Here is a 24,807-nt window from a genome sequence, read left to right as displayed (position 1 = left end):
AGTACGTATACTCTCTAATGAAATTACTGATTGTACTTATTTGTGGTTTGCCGACCTCGGTGAAAATATAAATTAAGTCACATAATTAAACACACAAAAAAATCCTAGAATAAACGAAACAATAATTTTTTTTAGAGCTGGAAAATACAACACACCAAATTTGTAAATAAGGACAGTGTCTTTGCAATATTAACCTGTAATCCTGGTTCAGGATTTACCTAATTTTTGTTTTATTTTGCTTTTCTCTTCTGAGAGTCTTAGAAGAATTTTCTGCATGTGTTTTGAGTTTATAGTTTTAAAAAAAGAGAAAATGAGTGCATGCTCCCTCGCATGCCTTCTCTGCACCTAAACAGAGCCATTTACATAGCCCATTGAACACTGTTTAGTAAACAAGGCGGGTACAAGTCCAGAGTGGCTTCTATCTTCCAGTCCTGCCGTCTTTTTAAAAAACAAGGCAGGGGTTCTGTTTTTAGTACACACTTCGGTTCAGTGTTAATCCTGTTTTATGTTGTTCACACCTGCTGCTGACTAGCAGCCTGCTGATGGGCTGGGGCTCACGCTGCTCAGAGAAATCCCACTAAAACTAACGAAGAAGCTGGACAAAAGCTACTGTACAGAGCTGGAAACAAAGCCTGCCCAGGGTCCAGAAGACAAGAGAAACAACCCCACAAAATCTTTCCTGTCATTTGCAGATAAGGCTCCAATGTCCCAAGTTTGCCACTAAACAAAAAAAGGCAACCAATTGCTTTTTTTGAAAAGTCTGACCGCCACTGGGTTATTTATATTCCTGAGCTTTTTATGTCTTTTGGTAAAATTGATGCAAATAGTTTTTAAAAATGCTGTTGTAATCAGGTGTACATGTGAGTCACTACTTTGAGTCCTTAGCAAAAGAATCTGTATTTAAACATAATTATTCATTTAAAATACTCCATGGCTAACCTTTCTACTCATGGAATTTTGCATCCAAAGTGAACAGAGAATAAATATATTCTGCCATTGGTGTCCATGGTGTGGCCAGGACAGTGACTTGTGTACTAAGACTGCTCTCTTCCCACCGCCCCCACCCCGCTGCACTGCATGCGCCTAATAGCAAACATCAAAAGGAATGATTTCTTTTTTGATCTTAGTACCAGCGATAAATCAAATTCAGTGCCACAGACAGGGGGGAAATGCACTACTAAGGGAAAACTCCAAGACTGACAGTGGGACCAGGCAGAGGCATTCGCTCAATCAAGTTTCAGTAAACGATGCCCACCCTTCTCGTTGAAACAAGATGTAAGCTGTCGTGCATTTACCCAGAATGAGAAAAACGTACTGAGTCCTGACGTGACCCTAAGTTAAGAAGCACTTTGTGCTGACATTTCTAGTGGTGGCATCAGAGCCCCTCCCTCCTACCTATCGACCGAGCCAATTTCCTTCCTATCTGGGAGCCAGGTTCTGCTGCAGGTGGGCAAGGAAAGCTCCTATTGGCCACTGCAGGACAGCTCCAATAGGAGCTGCACATCTGGGGGTCAAATGGTGGCTCTGGGATCATTTTATTACAACTCCTGGAGCACCTTTCCTGACTGCAATAGCCAATAAAGCATCCTTGGCTCCACTGCCAACTCGGGGAGTTCTGCAGCTGCCCGCTCCACAGCGGTGCAGATTTCATGGAGCACAGTTTTAATACTTCTCTGGGGGAAGCACAAAAAGCACTAACTAGCATATTAAGGTTCTCTTAACGAATGAATGTGAGGATGAAATATTTGAGGTGTTGGTATCTTTTCCCCAATTTGTTTTGAAACCCTTTACCCTTAGCAATGTGCTCTTCCTAGGTCACTACTGTGTTCTAATAGGAGGTTTCTCTGGCATTTGTGACATGGTCTTCCTCAGCAGATGCAAATTTTACATGGATTCTCAAAAGAAGCTAAGCAACCACAGAAGGCATATCAGATAAATGTAAACTTTTTCAGTGTGTACAATACTTTATACTTGGCAGCTCTGTAATGATGTTAGAGAAAAAAAGTTGCTAAAAATGATATTATAATATACTTGGTATAATTGTAGATAGAATTCATGTGTCTCCCATCATCTGTGACAGCCCATCAGAAAAATAATTTTAAAAAAGTTGTTGCTTTCAATTTGATTATGGAATATGAATGGTAGAGAAATAAATTCAATTATTGTGTTGAATCATATGAAATTACTGATATTTGACCATTGTTTGACCTACAAAAATGGCAACTTCACATGATTCTTTCTAATATAATTAGAATTCTATTACCTTGCTTTCATTCAAAAAAGTCTGATGTTTCATCAAGGAATTTTATGATTTCAAATTTGACCTTCCTATTCCTTTTTCCCTCAGAAAGCCACATCAATTTTTTAATTAATATCAAAATGAGAGAACTTATCTAAGTTTATTTTAAGACTGGAACCTATTAAAGTCTTGGGTACATAGGCCCTAGTGGTAAACATTTCATGTGAAATGAAGTTTTTTGCATGTAAGAACATTTACGTATTCAATGGAGTGTTTACTATATGGTCCCCTTTTGGTGAAGCCACTTAGCAATGCTATATAACGGAAGAGCAAATGCTTCATTCCAAGTGCCAAGACTGCACAATAATGGAATATGATAGAAAATCTTATCCTTGAGGTCCTTGGCTAAAGGATTTGAGACCTGGATAATTTTTTTTCCAGCGACTTTCTAAGTTTACTCAGGACAAAAAGATTTCAGTGTATCAGCAGTAGTGGCGGTTTTCAGATCAAATGATATTTAGTGTTTTGCATGTAGTATTGGCGACGTGATGAATACCCTCAGACGAGAAGGAGAAAAATATAAGCAGCTGTGCGCTTGATCAAGGTGCGCTACCTGCTGCTGCCTCCCACCACTGCTGCTAAGCTTGCCCACTTCTGAAGAAAGTGAAGACCACCTTATTTTGATTATAGTGCTTTCCTCGGGCAGGAATTTTTATTTCCGTTGAATCTTAAACCATTACATTTCCAGTGATGCATTTTTATGTTTACAATTGACATCTTCATAAAAGAATGAAACCTTTGAGCAACAGCTTAAAAGCATGAAGGTTGCCTGCAGTAAGTACTTAAATTATTTTACACCTAAATGGAGCCCAGTTGTTTTTAGTTAAAATTTAATAAACCTTAAACTGATGACCTTTCTTCCACAGAAAGGTCCCAAGTTGCAAAAACGAACTTTCCAATGAAATATATTTTAAGGAACTAGTGCTGAACAAAGGGCTATTTAAAGCTGAACGCTTTGTCAATTTATCAGCTTGTGAACATTCTGTTCCTGAATTCCCCACTGCTGCTGAATGTATAGAACGGTGGTGCCTTGCTTAATCGAATACTATTGATTTGAGTGTGTCACAGTGATCTCATTGAGAGTAATCAATAGTAATCCAAAATCAATCAATCTGCTCTTGCACTATCATTTATCAAATCTGAATACGCCAAATTATTTGTAGGCGTCAAATTACAAAGAAGAGAAAATGGCAGAACTGGGAGAGTTAATGGTTTGTATTGAAGAAAAAAACCAATATCTCTTTTTTCAAAGGGAGGTGCTTTAAGATGGACTATTACTTGGACAAATACATTTATCTTCTCATTAAAGAATCCTAACTTTATAATTAATCTCATTCCTTTCTTGAAAAAAAAAAAAAAGATTTCTCCTGTAGGAGTTTGCTCGTTCAGCACAACTCACAGATGCCCTAACTTATTCAACCAGAGCACACTAGCATTTTACAAGTCTGATCAGCTAAGTTTCAAATACCTGTAACCCATCTGCTGAAAAAAGAGGGAGACTGGATTGACATAGGGCATAACCGCATCTTCTAACATCAGAAATGATGTTTAATAGAATTGGAGTGGAGAAAGGAGTACTTAATTTCTCCAGAGAATGTACAGCAGAGACGCATCTGCTTATCAAAGAAGCTGCTGTTGATGCTGAAGTTTCTTTTATCAACATATTCACCTGTAATTTCATCAAGGTAATAAATCCCTCTATTCATAACAGCACACTCAAAAGCACCCCTCCTATTTAACTTGAATGAAAAAAGGCACAGAGTGTCTAAAACATTTACTTTTGCTAATGTAACAGTGTTGGCATTTTACTTCATTCCTGATAAGCTGGTGCCAGTAGAAGTGATTATTCTTTTCTTATTCAAAGCCTATCAGCATTTCGAAAAGCTCTCTCACTCTTATCAGGTGTATGAACAGCACAGTTAACTGAAAACAGTTTGTACTGCTCCTCTCTCTTTCTGCCAAGCTATCTGATAAACCCCCAACTAACTAACTGTATTTACACACAATCAAACATAAGTTGTATCTTCTATGCACTATAGCCAGATTCCAGTTTACCATAGGTTTTTCTGCTGTGACATTAACTTAGCAAAAATGTCAGCCTCCAGTATCCCAAACTGACAACAATCAAGAAAACACTATAAAAGCACTCAACTAGAATGCACTACAAACAGAAACAAAAAGAAAAACAAATATAAAAAGTTGAAGGCAATCTCTTTGGAATTCAGAGGGAAAATCAGGTGTACTCTGTATGCAAATATGGGTGAATATCATGCACTTACCTTTTACCAAAGTAAATGACCCTTTAATAAAACAGATGAATAGAAACAGAAATTGTAAAGGAAAATACTGCCGGGATAGAGGAAGGGAAGGTGTTTAGGAAAGTGTTTTAGAACTTAGCAGGCATTCCCCCCACACTTCAGGTTATCTCAATGTGGCAGCAGAGAAGTTCTATAATGTAAGCAAAGGAAGACAATAGACAATATCACCGAACTTACCCCAGAAACTGAAGACAAGATAGAAAGCAAGGCTGTCACATATGGTGACCACATTCTCAGGATAGATTTTCCAATCATTAAAACCCTCATAAATGCTCTAGACATTAAAGTTTTGTTCACTATAAGAAAATAAAGAAATAAAAAAATACAATTTGAGTTTTTAACCTCTTATTATTTGTCTTATTCTTCAGACTTAACCAACTGAATAGTTCAATATAAAGACATGAAAAAAGAATCATCATTCACATTAATGTAAATAGATGATCTGTTCTCCATTTCTATCTATTAAAAAATGCTTAAACTAGGTCATGGCTCATACGAATTGAAAGACACACCTAATCATTTACGGGTAGTACTTTGGAGCATGAAAGATAACAATGACATTTCTAAAGCATAAGAGAAATCGGAAATCTACTTGAATGACTGAGTAACAACAAATTCCTGACCCTGGGAAAGAATCTCTGCCTGAGCTTCTGTGCATAAATTGTTCATTTATTCCTCACCTCCCTTTGCTGAACGACTACGAGAGAACAGAAAAAGGCGGCCACATGCTCCCACCTGAGCCCAACTCCTGATGCTGTCTAGACTCCAAGAACAGAATGAGCCTTCCTTTAGATGTGTAGAGCAATAAGATGAATTAGCCAAGTGTGTAGTTCAGTACAATTCAGCTGATGGTTGCTTTTCCATCTGTGACACTATGATCCCATGACTGATGAGGCAGGTCTCATTCAAGTCTATGGATAAAAGGGATGTTTCTGTCATTTCATAGGACCCAGCACCAACTGTATACAGTCACTTTCTCATAGGAAAAAGACATGGTTCTCACCAACCATATACATCTTTCCCTTTCTTTGGTCATGAACAGTTGGTTACGGGTATGATATTCCTCCTCAAAATATCTGATCTGTTTTAATGGATTAATGGCTGAAAAGAAATTAAAAATTATCAGAATATTCTTTTATTTATGGGAAAATGAATACAATTTAACATGCCCATCTTACATTTTTGGAGAAGTTAATGTACTAGGATAATTTGGAATTATGGAGGGCAAAGGGCAATCAATTGAACAACCTCACAGTTTATTTTTTTTCTCTTTAATGAGTACCTCAGTCTATAATTTTTTATATGACCTGTTATTTTGGTTAATTTTGGATGCAGTTCTGGATATATGACTAATATGCATTTACTATTATTTTCAAAGCAACATAAGTTCTTATAAATATTGTTACATAATAACTGCCTTGAAAAGTATCCTTTTAAGATATTTTAACTCACATTGTGAGTATGAAAAAAATATATATTTCTTTAATGAATCCTTTGTTCAAATTCTCAAAAGCCATGAAAAATGAGTAAAATCTTTCTAGAGTAGATGAAAAAGGAATTATCATTTACAAAGGTATTGTTGTGATCATGGAAAAAAAAGAATTTAGTGTGCTTCTGCCTATTTTCTGTACATAAGTTCTTAATTTATATTTTAATTTTCTTTTGTTTTTGCATATTGAATATGCCATACAAAAAGAAAGCGTAAGATTTTTTTGTTTTCCAGAAAACATATGCAAAGTGCAACAAAAAGAGGTGTCCCCTGATAAAGGTGGATTGTCCATGTTCCTTTGAATTCTCCACTTCTTCAAGTTTTTATTTACTTCATAAATAAGAGCCACTGAGGTTCACCACTTCAGAGACTTTTGTCTTTCTAAACCTATTTTACTTTCAAGGTAGTCGAAAAATTTAAATGAACCTAATTTATTTTTTTCTTGGAAACTTATTGCTATCTATGCTATCTGTATTCCTGCAGTTCATTTTTAAAGATAAGTAAGCAAGCAAGCTGTTTTTTCATTACATTTATACTAGCCATCAATCTGATATGAGAATTTATTGGTAGCTTCCCTTTTATTTAGTACCATCTTAGCCAACTGTTTGCAGAAAAGGTGTATAATGAAGCAAAGTTAAATTGACATGTCTGTGATATGCCTGACAGCCCTCAGTATGCCCAATATTAATTTGTTTTCTTTGGCTAGGTAAGTCCTGCCAAAGCATATTACACATAATGTGTACTTCCAACCAAAATGATGAAAAGTATATATGAAATTTTGTTTCACTCAAAGAAAAATGAGAAGTCACAGAGGAATATATATGACAAAGACTATTTTTTATAATTAAAATATAAATGTACTTTTCAGTTCTTCGTTTAGAATTTAATCTAATCTGAAGTAGGCTCCCTGTAAGTTTTGGCAATTTAATAGGTATTTAAAATTTTTTAAATGCCAAAACCAAGTGTTTTCCTTTTCCATATTGTTTGAAAGAATTCCATATAGCCATAGGTTGTATTTCTAATTGTTAGTGTTGCGTGGTTTATAGCTACATTCAAATGCACATATAGATCTTTGCCAGTATACTGAAATGGACTTTAACTGACCAGAAAGAAGCCAATTTCTTTAAAACTGTACCTTTTCTTTCATTGTTTTGCCTCAGTAAGTTACCTTCCAAGTATACATGCATTGTCATAAATTAAAATGACATACCATTTGAAGAAATCAAAACATCAAAAGCAAGTTTCCCTCAAACATTTAAAATTATTTTTAAACATTATAAGGGGAAATTTGTGTATATACACACATATATACAACACTCAATAAATCTAAACTCTCTCAATTCAATAGTTTTGGATAATTGAGTGGAAGATACTTTTGGAAAATCCTGGATAATTGATTAGAAAACACATTTGGAAAATACTGAGAAATACTGTCCAAATCATAGGACAAGAAACATGTGTCACTTCTGGAAAGAAAAAGTAGAGTGGAGAGATGTGTGTGCTAAAACTCTGAATGGAAATTATTTTATTAGCTAAGGTTTCCTAGACCTTACAAAGTACAAGACTAAAAATGAACTTGAAACAAGAATAAAAGGCCAGGTAAATCCTTCAAAAGGCTGTCATTTCCCACCCTCAGATAATAAAGGAGCTAACTTTGATCTGATAGATTGGCATAAAGAAGCGGTTAGCAGAATTTTTTTAAAAACACAATAGCAGTAAATTTGTTAACATGTTATGCAAATAAATAAAGGTAGGCAATGAATCTAGGAATTTTAAAAAGAATATGAATTAGAACAAGAATTAGAATAGAAAAAGCAATTGCATAAGTGCTTTCTCTCAACAGTCATTTACTAAGTAAATTCACAGACTTCTAAACTTACCTCTTAGAATAAAATTAAATAATTCTGAAATCTATAATGTACTTTATAGAAACATAATACTTACAATTTTATATATTTGCTTTTAGAAAAAGAGCAAATGATATGTTTATGTAGTACAGATAAAGGAAATTCATATTTTGCATTCGTTTGAAAGCTATCATGCTTTACATTAAGATGTATTTGTCAGGCCCAATTGTGTAAGAAAAGAATGTAGCCAAGAGCTAATTCAAAATTGTTTCTTGGATATGGGCCCAAACCATTAAATTATACATTTAATATCAGTAGTTTCTTTCCTATTTTACAAATTATTTATGATTTCCAGATACTGAATACATGAATAACAATAATGTGAAAATTCTAAAATCAGAAACAAATTGACTTACTAGGTTACCTGTTACCTGTCTAATACACAGTAGTTAAATAAACTCAGTTTAAAATCAGATCTGTAAATACCTGAAATACCAATTCCAGGTTAAAATCATGCCTGGCAAATTTAACTGGCAACTAACTGATTAGAATAATACTTGAGACCTACTGTATTATATAAATGTACATGAATACTTTTAGCAGTATACCTATAATCTACGTATACATTACCTCTTCCCACATACATGCATATTTCACATGCATACTATACATGCACACAAATATACTCCTGGGTATCCTATCGACTGCTTTGAGTTTTAAAGTACCATGTGTGTATTTATTTATTAATAATAGTATAGATCATGTATATCCACATATACATGGCTATCAAAAAAATCAATGACAAAAACATACAAAATGCAATGGAAAGATTGTCAAGCAGCAGAGGTGCTTGGTGTCATCCTTGCACTATCAAATATACACATAAGTATGATTGGAGAAAGAGAGGCTAAATATCTCACTGTCAGAGAATGTAGAGAACTGCAATTCATTCTATCTGTTGTGCTTTAGGACGATGACAATTTAATACAATGCCAGTGGATGTAAAAGAGATAAAAACGGAACAAACTGGGCCAGTGTAATCAAAGATTTTCTCCAGAGAGCTGGCTAGGGCCGGAGCTCATACGCACTTATAACAGATCAACATTGTATTGTTTCTCTCTTCCATGAATTTGCTATGAAGCAAAATTCAGAGCAAAGCTTATCTGCTGCAATGACTCTAAAGTTCTACTGAGATCCCTCAGATCCTCTCCTCTTATTTCTAAAAGCTGGATAAGTGATGCTAAAAAGTTTATTTGATATTAATTGGTTTAATAGAAATCATTGCTATTAATTGCCATTTGTATGAAAAAGTATCTCTCATCGGCATATAATTTATTTTATAAAATAATACAAAGCAAAACCTTCGGTGCTTAACATCACTTTACAAGTAAGACAGAGAAATATTTTCTTTAGTCATTGAGCTAAAACAAATGTTGAGGAATTTTTCGTAAGTGATACGGACTTGAGATTGGGCATTATGCCTACCTTCCAAAAGAACGGCTTCTTCTTTGTCTGTAATTCTTGCAGGAGTGAGGTATTGCAAAAGTATTGTTAAATAGAATCATAGAGAAGTTAGCTTCCCTCTTTGATGAATAGCACCAGGTATCTAAAATTAATTGCAAAAGTATGGCCCGGCTAATGAGATGGTCCTTATCTTTTCTCAGCCAGGAAGCACAAGTATTTTTCTGCTGGCTCAATATTTTACAAAAATGCCTGAAGTGTTATTAACTAAGTAAGAAAAAAACTGATTAAAATACCTCAAAGATATAAATTGTTATAAATTGTAAGATCTGAAAAATTTAGAGTTAAAGCTGATTTCCTGCATTATTTTTAAACCTTCTTTTCTTTTCTTTTTTCACTTTAAAAAGAACAACAACAAAAAAATCTTTCCTCCTGCTTCTATTAGCATTTTTAAAAGCTGAGTTAATTATTATTCTTTATAAAATGGCCAATATATATTACAGGTCAGATTAAATCAAAGAAATATATCAAATGCCGTCAATTTAGGAAAAAAAAAACAGAACAATGATACCTTATTTGGGGAAAACACTAGAAAAATGATCATCCATGCAAGAGAATTAATGGATATCCACAAGGGCTTTGCTAATAACATGGGTTAATTACCGCTGCAACACACTAGGCTCAGTAAATAAAGCAGCAGTGCCATAAACACATTAAGATGAGAAACCATCACTGTAAGAAGAAATAGCCAACACCATCACCCTTAGCTCTGCCCAGGAAATGAAAGCTGTTTCTTAGTCCTTTCTATAAAAAAGGGATTTTTAAACTTACCACCAAATGTGTATAGGGTAATACATAAATACCCTGACACAAAGGGCTAGTGGAACATGGGGTACCCATCATTTATCCACCACTCCCATTCAATATATATTTCATTAACTCAGGAACAGTTGTTTTTTTGTTGTTTACTTCAAGGAGAAAATCATATATTACATAATACTAGTCATCTGGCCATTTCAACTATATATAGTTTGGAACATGTACAATGATTATTTAATTTTTAGGAAAACAGAATTAATCCGCTCACTTTAGTAATGTAATGGGCAAGGTTACAAAACTACAGCTCAAGAATGCTCACAACTAATTGCAGCTGGTTGTCACTTCAAGCAGTTTACAGAGAAATCATCTGAAAACTCCACCAACACCACATACCTTTAAGGCTGCAGGTGTTTTCAAGATTTGTAGGGAAAAAAAATAAAAAACAAAACATGAAGAAAAGTCATGTGAGCTCCAAGTCTAGAGTTTAAGTATTCTTACTTGAAAAAATAAACTTAAAGTGTCTGTTCAGAGTTCTCAAATAATATCACATCTAAAGTGACTTGGCCAAGCTCTTATCACTCCCTAAAAAAAAGGCATCCCCTCTGATCTCGGCTTTTTTGTTGTTGTTACTGTTACAGTATAAATTTTTCCTTTCTGCCTATTTTATCACCTATAATTTGACATTATGGAATTACTTTGGGATTGTCTTGTTTTTTAATTAGTATAGATTTTAAAAAGAAGAGATGAGAAAAAGAAAAAACATGAAAACCCTGAAACAGAAAGAGTGAAACATACAAAATAAAACTTGTGTAGCTCCAAACACGAATCTTAAAACACGAAACTTAAATTTTCAATGTCTGGACTTCAGTGATCAGGCTGAAATTTACTAAACTGTTCCCTCCTCGCCTTGTCTGTTTTGGAGTGTTTCAGTTGCCTTTCCTTCTTCCAACAGCTGTGACAACTGTTAAAACAGTCAGTAAAATTAAGTCCGCTCTATAATCCTGTAGTCAATGTTACATTTTAATCAGAGGTTGAAAGGGATTCATGTGATGAGCACACTCATTTAGAATGATTAGACTGACACATATGTCAAAATGAGCAGATATATTATTTTCATCTATTTATGCTATCAGCTATTACTGCTATTAAATGTGAAACAAGCTTTCAAGTATTATGTTCTTTAATGTGCTGGCACATTTCCTAAAATAAAAAAATACATAGTTAGAGGTTAACATTTTAAGCTCTCTTAATGGTGGTCAATAAATGGTATGAATCTTTTTAACAGCCTCCAAAGCAGAAACTGTCCAATATTTGCCTCTAAAACTGTATAACTCTGGTTTCATTTCTGTGTATACACACACGTGATGGGGTTTAACCCGGTACAATTACTATGAATATTAATAGCATGTATAAATTCTGTGGTTTATTAATTGAGACAGAGAGGCAGATGCGTTGCTTAGCGTTAGATCTTTCTGTCTGTCCAGTGAACCACGTAACCATCAGAACTGCATCCAGACAACAAATCTGTATTTTTTAAAGATGACTTTTAATTGAGCCCAAAAGAAAGCTAGTTTGAATCTTGCGCCAAAGCCAAAAGGACATGTGCCTTGACTTCATTTAAATGCATCTGCTTTAAGAGGCTTATCTAAACGAATTATTCAAATTAGCTATAAGAAGTTAAATTCAAGGAAACTACTTCAAAAAGAAGCCTCTGGGGGATTTTTAAAGTTTGTTTTCTTTATTTATTTACAAGAGAAAGTTCAGAATCTGGGCTTGCTTGGATAAGACATTCTTCCTGACACGAAGACGTCTTAAACTCTCCAATTCTACAGCCTGAAGTACACTAACCTTCAAACTACACTTGAGTGGGCAGTCCTACCTTTGTTTATTTTTCATTTTTATTTTTACACATCTTAAGGTTGTTTCTTCCCTTGAGTGTTTCAAACTGATGCAAGCACAGCCTTATAATCTTTCAGTTCCTCCTAAATCCATCTCTTGGCTAATATTCCCTGTGTGAGCATGGATGTGGGTGGATGTGCATGTGTGAGCGTGCATACACACACACACTCACACTCACGCTCAAACATACAGGAGCAGCCACTGAGACTGCAAGTCACTTTTCATCTCTTACTTAATTACAAAGCAATGCAATATGCAGTCACTAAGGACAGCTAGTGGACATCTACCTATAATGCACTACCTCATCTTCTAGAGTTTGATATTTTCTTCACAATCTATAGAGAGAAATGTTTGCCAAGGGCACTCTTTTCAGAATTATAACAGTTGGTATTACTGTAATGTGAAAGCAAAGCAATATAACTGACTCAACAGAAAGGGAGATAAACCAGTGACAGCTCTGGTGATATACTAACATTTTATCTTAACAGTAGGTTGAAATTAAGTTTATCACCTACTCAATTACACAAAAATGCCTAACTTACTTCTCGTACCCCCTACTCACTCCCCCCCTTTAGTCATCTAAATATATATTTCCATGTGCATAAAGATATCCATAAATACTAATTAAACTGCTTATAAGAACGAAAGTACTTTTCTATATTTTCTGGACACAATAAACGAGACAAATCCACACTCTGAGCAGTATTTAAGGGGAAAATTTTAAAGTCACTACTGTTTCTTCTTTAGTTTTTTTTCCCCCCTTAAATATTTATAATGTGTGAAAATCTCATGTTACTTAATGGACTGATTTGTCAGTTAAGTGCTGACTTAACGCTAACCATGCAAATAACATTATTCTAGCTCAGAATTGCATAGGGCTAGCTTTTAAATTGTTCTCTGAAGGAGAATTACTAAATGTGCAATTTTGCCTCTAACTCTGCGCGGTAAGAAATGACAAGGAGCTGAAAATATCTGTCAAACTGCAAATACATAAGAGGCACTCAATAGTATAAATCATTTTGAATATTGTATTTTAAAACATCTTTCCTTGGGAAAATGGGTCCTAGTAAAAGATGCATTTTAACAGTTCACTAAGCATTTGTGCCAAGTGCCTATTCTTAGCACCTGAATAAGAAGTGACTGTCACACAGCTGTTTTACTGACAGTCACTGAGCTTTGCCTCAAAGGTAACATTGTAGTCAGAGAACAATTCTCGACTTACTGAATTAGGAGATCACCCTCAACACAAAAGGCACAAGACAGACACAAACAAGCACTCGTGCACACAAAATACCCAGGGCATTACCTGAATCAGCGTGTAAAGATATAGTCTGTCCGCCCCCACCCCCGCACCCCCACGACGAGTTTAAAAAGGAAAGAAAAAAGGTACCTACTCTTCCTCGTAGTGCAGGGAAAAAGATTCAGGAAGGCAAAGTTCTACCGAATCCATGTGCGACCGGCAACCATTATTTGTGCACCCCAGCTATAAATCAAAGTTTCCTTGACAGAGCACAGTGCAATTAACACAAATGTTCTCCTAGTGACAAGCCTATAGGCACAGCCAGTTGGGACCAAAGCTCTCACACTCTCCTAATCAAGGACTTAAAGCCCCGATTGGAGCTTATTAATATGAAGTAGGGCTTTACATATGCAGTCCCACCGGCCCAGCCGCGCAGCCGATTGGGGGGCCTCTGCCCAATCAGGAGGGAGGCGACGGGAGGCTGCACGGAGCGAGAGGAGCCAGGCAGGTAGGCAGGGTGCAGAGAGCCGAAGGGGGCTGGAAACTGAGAGTGGGCAGAGAAAAAGGGAGCGGAGAAGGGAGCGATTGAAACGCTCCCAATACACACTCTCGGGTTTGATTTTTTTTCCTCCCTTCTCTCTCTTTCTTTTTTTTTTCTTCTGGGAAGCTACAAAAGAAACATAACTAACTTAACTCTCTAAGCACTGGAGGGATTTGCCTTTGATTTCTAACCTAAGATCTCTTTTGCCTTGAAAAGGAGAACTCACGCAGACTCTCAGTTAATTTGGGAAAGGATTCTGCGGAAGGTAGAGAATTAAGTTTGTCCTGCCGTTGTCTGTGTTTTTATTACACCGGGGGCCGCGGCTTATTTGGTGCTGTACTTTCTCATGTATTCCTAATCATGTCTTTTCCTGTTTTCCTGATGTATGCTGGGCATTAAAAATAATAATAATAAAGGCATTCTTCTAAATTGTTTGAGCATGTGAACTGGGATCGTCATCTCTGAGGTGGAATGCAGTTTTACACAACTACAGAAGAGGAGATAGTGACAATACAATTTGAAAGAATGCCTAAGTAAATTATATGTGTAAACCTTTCTATACCTGCGACTGTCTCTTTACATACAGATACAACGCATAGCTTTTCAAAACAACGGTAAACAGCCGCAGGACAAATTGGCTTCTTCAGTTTTAGGGGTGGGGAGACTGAGGGCTGTGGGGGTAAATAGCGAATTAAATCTCTCTCAATGCATTTTGACAAAATAAAGACAGCATTTTTTTTTGTAGGGAGAGCATTACTAAACAGTGCACTAAAAGTATTCTTAATTATATGTATATATTTCAATACAAGCTTCCAAACTAGGAGGCATATAATTTTATATATGATTTTACCCAAAACATCCTGCTTTCAAATAAAACACAGTGTACACATTTGTTTCTATACATAAGGCACCCTATATGCTTTAAAAAAATCAACCCAGAAACATTTTATAAACCATCACACAGTCTGGTCACTATAAGAACTAGTTTCAAACAGATAATAATTTACAAAACTAAGAATTCTCAATCAAAAGTGTTCAAAAAAAATAAAAATAAAAGGAGTATATAAGAGGACAAGTGTGTTTTTTCCTCCTTCAATTGTGTATACCGTGTCTTTAATTTCCATATAACAAAGAGTTTGCTTAGGTCCTATTTTAATCTACAGGATTTTTTTATACTAGCAAATGTACATTGGAATAGATACCAGCTATTTATGGCAAAGAGATAACTGCTACCTTATGGAGAGTGAAAAACCCACAATTTTGATATAATTCAGCTCTACTGCTTATCAACCTTTTACATCTTAAGTCCTACATGATAGAAATAGTATAATCTTTGAGATCAAAATAAATTAGTTCAGATATTCATCGTATGTTAAATTCACTAAATTAGGACTCAACTCCCTTAACCCTCTCAAATTTTCTAGGTCTTTAAAAAACCAAAACACTAAAATAGAGCAGCCACATTAAAATTCAGAATATAAAAATGACAGACATGATTTGGTCCCCCCACAGAAGAAAGCAATTTCACTGCCTTGTATTTAGCTATATCTAAGATATAGGCCTAATTCCTTTTATTTGTGTTCTAAATGCATACAAAGTTTCTAGATCAGAACTCACATAGCAAAAACTGTGCCTCAGAATACTGTATAAAAGCAGGTAGTAAAAGCTTAATTACCAGTAGCATTATGCTGTCTATATTGTTAAATGTGAACTCTGCAATTAAGATGTAAATTTGGTTGTGAGCAGTGAATTAAAAGAGCTTTGAGATGTAGAAGAAAATCCAAGCATTCTGCAGACACTGAGAGAAAAAAAAAAATGTCTATTCAATCTAAAATAAGACACGTAATCATTTTACAATTAAAAAATAAATAAAACAGGCATTTTGCAAAAGAAACATGATTTTTCTAAAATACACTCAAAGAAATATGGAAGCTAATACTGCATTACAAAGACAGAAAAACATCCTTTGATTCATATGATTACTATCGTGATTTCTGAATAAACTAAAATTCTCAGGGTAATTAATAGATTCAATTGCACATACTTTAAAAAAGATACACACACAAAAAAAAAGAAAGAAACTTTCCTTCTTGGTTTGGCTATGGATATTTCTTTAAAAAATATAAATTATTTAATGTACTCAATGCATCTTAATGTACTCAAAGAATGCATTCCGATTTTGCACCGGTGCAGAATCCTGTACTGTGTTCAGTTTCTTTGCATTATGCTGTGACAGAACCTCTTTATTACTCCTTTGAAATGGCTTTTTAAAGACAAGATTTGTAGTGTATTTACCGGTGGATCTCAAGTCACCAAATGTCGTACAAGTGATCTTTAATTTCCCATCATTTTCTTATTTCCCTTTGGGTACTTATTTGCCCTCATTATGATCCATTTGACTTCACTGGTGTATATTTTTAAAGATATTTAGACTCATGCGTAAGTCATTTTTCTGTGCTCACAGAGATACATGTACAAACATACATAGTGTCATCCCCACTGATTTTTCACTAACCATATTTCATCTACGCAAGGTGCAGTGTTCACTGAGCTCGCTGCTTTCTGAGTGACCAGATGTGTACTAGGTTTGTAGACTTGGATATTTTCCCCTTGGGATCAAAGTGTCACCTGTACAAGTCAAGGACCTAAAGACTGTACTTACTGTCTTGAATCCAGTTTAACCAATTTAAAATTTTTTAAAAATCCTCTTCACTAAACTTGTGAGACAGCTTCCAGAATATTTTACAAATACACAGCTCAGTCATCTCAAGAAACTTCCCTGGTCCCAGATTTTTCTCACCTTGCAGGAGAAAACAATGGATAATCATGGGAAATAAATGCACCATGAGTAATACTGAGCTTAAACCTTCAAGAATCTCAATTACAAAAAAAATCTGGAAAAAAAAAAAAACAAACAAACAGATAAACAGCCTAGGATACACATATATTCCCAGTCTATACACTTCACAATCTTACCACAAGGAGTCTACCCAAATCAAGAAAAACTGAACCAAACAAAAGGATCTCTCATGATTGTTTCACAAAGAATATTAATAAATTAGTTAATATCAGTCTATTATGCATCAGGCTCTTGGTGTATGCATAGTTTCAATCTCTTCTTCCTTAAACAATGCAGTCATAAATATCCAAACAAATTCATTCTCAGTCCCCAACTAATGCACAGTCACCAAGCAGAGAATATACTTCATTTCTATTTCAAAGAACAGAATGAAAACAAGCAAAGCTCAAGTGGAAACAACAGGAAGATTCCTATAGTCATATACACCAGACATTTTATTACATTTAAGTCAGAATCATTTCTTGCAACATTCTAACTAGGAATTCTTATGTTGCTAGAAGGTGATGAGAAATGCTTAGTCTTGCTGTTATTGCATATTAATAGCTATTTTTAGCTCCTACCTTTCTTTTCTGAAAATTAACAGGACTAACCTTCATTAAAATGTTCAAGTTTATCAGTCATTTTTGAAGCAGGTTTTTATTTTATATTACACATTCATCATTTACCAAATATGTAAAACTAAACAAGGCATAACAAATTTAGATTTTCAAATTGCCTAGTAATCTTTCCTCAGGATTATAAAATCTTTGAAAAGCTGTTTAACTTTTTGAACTATTTTCCCTGCTGTTTTAAATGTATCATATATAGTATAATATACCATCCTGCAAAAAGCAAACCAAGACAATTACAAACTACTATCTTTAACTCCAAAAGACAACCTTGGGAAAAGAACCTAAAATGAGAAGCAAGGCACCAGGCTCCCTTCTACTCCTCATGAGCTGTGTGGCCATGGGTAGGTCGCCTCGCTTATCTGTCCCTCATTTCCTCACCTGAAAATTGGGGTTTCTTTTGTGCTATAAACCTGCTTAAGAACACACCTTTCCCACTGAGAACACGCAGACTTCTTTCGAAGTCAGGATGACTGCTTTACACTATATTACCACCAGCCCTCTATCAATTCATCATTCCTCATTTTCTGTTGCCTTTCATTTCTAGGGCACGGGCTTTGATATTTAAATTATTGTCTCGATTGGCAAGAAGCAATCATTTCTGCTGAAAGTGATCGCTTCCACAGAAGCACTAATAAAAACCCTTCCTTTTGACAAACCTCTTGTCCTATAAATCCATCCCATTCCCAAATTATGGAGCCTATATATAAAAAAAAGCCCATTCTCTGGGGAGCAACTGTCTCACCTCCATAACACACTAAACTCTTTTCCCACTGTTTGTGAAAGTTGGAGGGGAAAAAAAAAAGAATCAGAGAAAGACAGAAACTAATAGAGGCAATTCAGTTTCTGTTTAATTAATTCAGGATTATTTCACCTTCATTTTGTCAAACTAATAATACACATGGTGAAATGTCAGTAAAAATTAAATTATAAACTACAGTAGCTCCAATGGGAAAACTGACTTTAGTTAGGTTGTATTTCCATCATACTTACCCTGGTAAGATACGAAATGCATTTTACAGTATCCTACAAGCTTTCTATAATCTGCATGGCATGTATTTACAGAGCAATAGTTAACGTTTTGAGATTATACATTAATAAATGAGTTGCAGTTATATTCTTTCCTGAATGTTAAGCACCATGAGCTAAATGCAGAAAACATTCAAGGTCAATGTCCCATTTTAGACCTTTTGAGGCAGCTGTAATATTATGATAATCAAGCTTAAAATATTCCTATAGAAAGAGTAAATTAGCCTTTTCACTTGAAAGATGATTATGATAAACAATAAACCTAAGAGAGGACAAAATCCCTATTTTTAAAAGCCATAAATTGTTGACTCAATCATGTGTGTGATAGTGTTGTCCAAAATAAAGGGTAGCTTAACTCTGAGAGGAAGGTGGTGGGGGCGGGTAGTGGAGATAGAGAAGCAGGGGGGAAGTGGAACAAACATGACAGATTCCAGAATAAGCTATCCATGCTTTGATACAAGTAAAATGATCAAATTACCCATCCTAACCACCCCATTCAACATATAATATATTTGAGTCTAAAAATATATATATCATAAAACATCAAAAAAAAGCACAATGTATTTTTTTCCTGACGTATATGGATGTTCAATACAAATTTAAAAGCTCCCTTTTCCTGTGGCTTGTGTTAATCCTTTTGTCCGAATTTTCAAAGGACTAGTAAAAAAAAAAAAAGTAAGATATTAACATCTGGTATCCATATAAACAGGTTTAAAGAGTTATACTTTTTCTGATGTTTGAACTCTCTGACACACTTCTAAGATTTCTTTTTATAAATGACTATGTTTGATAAGAGTCTCCTTCCCCCAACCAAGGCAAATTAATTAGAGGTGTATGTTTGTCAGACCTGAAAGAAGGTTTTAGAGCAAGGGATTACAGGTCATTCTGGAACATGCCTTGGGTTCAGATTCTAATTATGAGGGATGAGGCTTTGTACCGGAGTCAGCTTCACCCATCTTAATCTCAGTTTCCTCAGCTACCAAATGGGAATAACTATAACAATCTTATAGAATTCTTATGGGGATCAAGCAGGTTAAACCAATTTAGCACAATATCTGGCCCCAGTTTGGGGACCATATGATCCCGTGCGCTGAGGAAATTTTGGCTTGTGCCAGTTGTCCTAGCATAACAATTTACAGTAGCACCTTCTTACACCCTCAATAGTGCCCCCGTTTGGAGAATACATTTCATTGTCATCCTACAATTAGTGAGCCTTCCATAAATGTTAGCTATATTATTTTTAAATCTTTAAAAATTATTTTACAAAATTTTAAAACTGAACAGAGAGATGCAAGAGAAAGGCATTGTAATTCATTTGGCCTCCATCTCTGACTAGGAGTGGGAGATACTGGATACAGAAAAGAAAGTGAAGTGCAAGTATGTTACATTATGAATTGCTTGCCATACTGCCACATATACATTGGCTGCATGTAATGAAAGGGAAAACTAAAAGATGTTCCCCTTAAAGTTACCATGATGTTTTCTGCATGGGGATGAGGAAGACAGACTTGGGAAATTTAACTGATTCTGCTGACTCTCCAGAGAATTCAATTGTACATTGTTTACCAGAAAGAAGGGGAGAGAGAAATTGCTTGTACTCCATTTCTCTTCCTTTAAGACACTTCTTCCACATCCCTCTACTCTAGCAGTTCAGTCAATAATGCTGTTGATTTTATTACTATCCCAAGCACAAGCTCATTCACCTAGGAGCTCTTTTGATCAGATATCCCAAAAACTCAATTTCTTCACAAGGCTTTGCTCTTGTTACATTGAATGGCCACTAATCTATGGCAGCACATAAAGTCTGGGCAATGGGGAATTACAGGCTGGGAAAGACCATAGGGATTATGAGTCCAGCTTGGTTACTTTACAGGTAAAGAAAATCAGGCTCAGAATGGTTAAGAGCCTTAACCCAGGTTACATACCTAGGTAGTAGGAAAGCTCCTATTAGAAAAGATTACATTTCTCCCCTTTCCAGTGCTTCGTTAGCAACAAGCCACCAATGTTAGTGTCACAATTGTTGACACTATACTAGCGCGTAGAACTCCGACAGAGATCTGACCTCTCTGAGGACACGGGTCCAGTAAAAGCCAAGGGAGTTCTGAACCTAAGAGATAAATATCCAAGTGTAAACCAAATGGTCCTCTACTTTCTCCAAAAGCTTAGAAAGGTAAAAAAAAAAAAAAAAAAAAAAAAAAAAAAAAAAAAAAAAAGAAAGAAAGAAAAAAAGGTACATATTTAAAAAGAATTGGGAATGTACTGGTAGAAATAAATTCTGTCTTCTCCCCAGCTAATTATTGTCCTTTTACAAGCACATTTTAACTATCATTTCCTTCAGGGATTGAGTTTTGTTAAATGGCCACACCTTTCCCTACTCTAAACTCTATCTGACTGTAATCTGTGAGCTGGGCTGGGCCTGACAGTATGCCCATGGCCAGTAATGGAACTCAAGACGTATTCCTGTCAATGTTATAGGAACACAATGAATATGTCTTGGATGAGTGAATGAATGAATGAACTAATGACCAATGCTATTACTCAGTTAATTATTCATTTTAAGGGAGGCTGCCAAATTTAATGAGATAATTCAAGCCAGGTAACTAGAGTAATATAGGAAAAATTTAAGAGATAAGATGATTGGAAAAAATAGGTAAATGGTGAGGAGGAAAGTTGGTAGAAAAAGATAAAAAGAGGAAAAAAGGATTGAGGACAAGGCCTGCTCCATGCTATACTAAGGGGCACCAGCACTCCATCATCATTTATTCTTCTGATAGCTAAGAAGGAGCAATGTACAATGATTGCTTTCTTCCTCTACTTTCTAATTTTCCATGTTTTGTAAATATTCATATTGATTAAGTATTGGATAATGAAAACAATTATTATTAAAACAAAAGCAAACAAAGCTGCCATATCAGTACCTAAAACTGTGACCCTTCCCAGGGTAACATGGAAACATATTCTCATTTAATCTGACAGCAAGTGCTTTTAAAAATCATGATCCCAGATATGTCCTGAACCCAAATATTTTTAAGTGTTCAAAAACGGTTCTTGTATGCAACATAAAAATTTCTGTATTCAGGATTTTAAGTACTTTTCATTATCTAAAGATTTATTTGGTTAAATGTTGACAAGGATCCCATGAAGAATGGTCACAGAGTTCCTATTTCTATGAGATGTATGACTGGAGCAGCAGTGAACACTGAATACTTTCAGTGGGAAGGTGGATTTTTCCTCTTATGGGGAGAGGAAGAAGGGAATTAATCAGCAGAAAAAGACAAAGGTCTTACTTTTAGGCCGCTGTTTACCTCTCTTTACTCCTTGCAATTTTTAAAACAAGACCTGTGTGTTTTGCTTGATGATTTCATTGCAAGAGCAAGGCCCTGATGAGAACATATCACATTCTAGAGAGCCAACTGTTATCTCTAGAAAACCACATTTTGGATGCAAAAAAGAGTAAGATTCCCTGGTTCAATTATTACACATTCATATGTATGTATCAAAACTCAATACATACCCCCAAAATATGTACAACTATTATGTATCAATTTTAAAAAGAGTGAGACAAAGAATTCCTTTCCCATTTCCGTGGTAGATTAAATTACCAGGAATGGTGATGGGGGAGGGGCATGAGGCCTGTACTCAGGACATTGAAATCCTGGGGCTGTTATCTCACCTACAGTTTGTAACTAAGTGCACAGCTATTTGGATAACGAAAGTTTATCCAATCAAACTGTGTTATCGAAAAGCAAGAGTTCAGTTACCAGTTGAATTCGGAAACTAAATAAATCAAAGACCATTTTCATTAGTGAGAATAGACATGGATTAATTCATCCTTCGATAAATCAGAACGTTAAACAAAGAAGTGAAATTTAACAAAGAAATATTTTTTTAATTTTTATATGTTTAAAATATAGACAGAAAAGTTAGCTGTTTAGAACATTTAAAAATTCGAATTAAGAAGTGGAATAAAAAAAGAAAATAAAAAAGAAAATAAAGAAAGAAAGGTTTTGTCAACATAAAAAAAAAAAGAAGTGGAATACCCAATATTTTTGCTATAATTTAACATTAACAAGGCAATTTCACACGTGTTCCTTTTGTTCCTCACGACAACTTGCTGTAGCAGGTAGAAACTTCATTATTATTATATTATCATCCCCATTTTATAGATGACACTGAGATTCAAAGAGTTTGTTGATTGCCCAACAGCACTCAGTTTTCATGCTGCAAAGTTGACATCTGGATTTATTGATTTTTTTTTTTTTTTTAACAGAGACTTACTGTGTCACCCACGCTGGTGTGCACTGGCACAATCTCAGCTCCCTGCAAACTCCACCTCCCGGATTCAAGCTATTCTCTTGCCTCAGCCTCCAGAGTAGCTGAGACTACAGGTGCCCGCCACCACACCCGGCTAATTTTTGTATTTATAGTAGAGACGGGATTTCACCATGTTGGACAGGCTGGTCTCGAATGCCTGACCTCAGCTGATCTGCCCTATTAGTGAAAATGTACAATACGAAAAGGAAACCACTGGGCATGGTGGCGTGCACATGTAGTCCCAGCTACTCCAGAGGCTGAGGGAGGAGGATTGCTGGAGTCCAGCAGTTCAAGGCATCAGTGATCAATGATCAATGATCAATGATCACACCTGTCTATGAATAGCCACTGAACTCCAGCCTGAAAACATAGTGGAACTCCATCTCTAAAATTAAAAAAAAAGGGGGGGGGGGGAGGGGGAATCTTGTGGTCTCAATAATTTCCCTTCTCTGTCAGGAATTTTACTCTGGTTAGGCATAGCTCCGGATTGACTGCTTTCTCTTTCCCAAGTTTCCCAGCCATACAACCACAGTAAAATTCTAGGATATCTGAGCTAAGGAACCAAGAGACTTAAAGAGGAGCAAAATCATTCCTCATTAAGACAGAAGCAACAACAATCCAAAAAAAAAAATAATTCAACTTTAAAACTACCATATTTGCTTACAGTTTTTCAAAGATTCCCTTGTTAATAAAATAGAACTATGATCAACCCATACAAGATAACAGCTTTCAAACATTCGTGTTTTCTTCAGAATTATTCTGTTTCATCTCTATAATTTTGCTAGCCTGCAGTATAAGGGCATTTTTTTTTTTTTTTTTTTTTGTCACGCTACCAGGTGCTTTGGGGCCTGGGTATGTTACTGCTAAGAAGATCTTGGGAGAAAACAGGGCCACATGTTGCTTTCCCTATTAGCAAAGATGCTTAAATAAGACAATATTAGCTTTAAAGGGCTGTTTTTTGTGGTGAGAGCTTTCTAGTACTGCCCACGTTCTGCCCCAACATTGACTTCATTGACGTCATTGAGCAGTTAAATCTATTCAATTATTCAATCCTAATCAATATTTCAAGATGTAAAGAAAGTAAATGTAAATATTTTGTTTATTTTTACCATACTTAATTCATGTGCTCTTATTGGAGGAGAAAGTTACATATTTATAAATAAACCATTGCAAAAAAAGCGGTGGGTTCCTTTTCTTGTAATACTGGCTCTCATTTAGTCAGCTACAATATTTAGCAACACAATCCACAGGGTAGATAAAACACTCTCAGTCTGGGCGCAGTGGCTCACACCTGTAATCCCAGCACTCTGGGAGCCTGAGGGGGGCGGATCACCTGAAGTCAGGAGTTCGAGACCAGCTTGACAAACATAGCAAAACCCCGTCTCTACTAAAAATACAAAATTAGCCAGGTGTGGTGGTGGATGTCTGTAATCTTAGCTATTGGGAGGTTGAGGCAGGAGAATTGCCTGAACCAGGGAGGCAGAGGTTGGTGGAGGTCGCGCCACTGCACTCCAGCCCAGTCAACAGAGCAACAGAGCAAGACTCTGTAAAAAAAAAAAAAAAAAAACTCACCTTCAAGTGTTCCCTTTGGGAAGCCTTCCTGAAGGGGCACCAGGCAGAATCAATGGCCCTCTCCTCTGTGTCCTATCATGCTTTGCGCTTACTGGTCTAAATGGTTTGTGTCAAGGTAGATTGTCCTTATGTGTCTCTGCCTTCCATTGAGTAAACTTCTTGATGGCCTTTAATCCTCTGCACTGTGCCTAGCACTGATATCAAGACATTTTAGACTCTCAACAAATATCTGCCAAATAAATTCCTGATTTTGGCAAAAATGTTCACACTCATTGATATGGTTTGGCTATTTTGTCTCCTCCAAATCTCATATTGAAATATGACCTTCAGTGTTGGAGGCGGGCCTAGTGGGAGGTGTTCGGGTCATGAGGGCAGATCTGTCAGGAATGGCTTGGTGCTGTCCTCGCAGTGATGAGTGTGTTCTCACTCTGGTAGTTCACTAGAAAACTGGGTGTTTAAAATTTGAAAGTGTGTAGCACCTCTCCCCTCTCTTTTGCTCCCTATCCCACCA

General features: G+C 35.8%; 1 protein-coding gene across 43 annotated transcripts in view; it reads right to left on the bottom strand.

Annotated features, from left to right (window-relative positions):
- The window catches only part of ESRRG (estrogen related receptor gamma), a 640,701-nt gene that overhangs the window by 210,847 nt on the left and 405,047 nt on the right, over positions 1-24,807 (bottom strand). The window contains exons 1-3 of one of the 43 annotated variants that reach the window (XM_016938727.4): positions 13,527-23,538; positions 5,353-5,528; positions 4,795-4,913 (exon numbers count right to left, since the gene is read on the bottom strand). The exons of 36 other annotated variants lie outside the window; for them this stretch is intronic. Coding sequence is in view for 2 of the 7 variants with exons in the window: in XM_009441481.5 (XP_009439756.1) it covers positions 13,527-13,582 (56 nt within the window). In the remaining 5 variants the exon portion in view is untranslated. Of the gene's footprint in view, positions 1-4,794; positions 4,914-5,352; positions 5,529-13,526; positions 23,539-24,807 lie in introns of those variants that run through there. 6 more of the 43 variants (XM_063792016.1, XM_063792018.1, XM_063791947.1 and 3 more) reach the window with 6 other exon arrangements.

This window comes from Pan troglodytes, chromosome 1 (genome assembly GCF_028858775.2).
Source record: "Pan troglodytes isolate AG18354 chromosome 1, NHGRI_mPanTro3-v2.0_pri, whole genome shotgun sequence".
Classification (NCBI taxonomy): Eukaryota; Metazoa; Chordata; class Mammalia; order Primates; family Hominidae; genus Pan; species Pan troglodytes.
The sequence above is the reverse complement of the archived record's forward strand: the minus strand, read 5'-3'. Positions and strand labels throughout refer to the sequence as shown.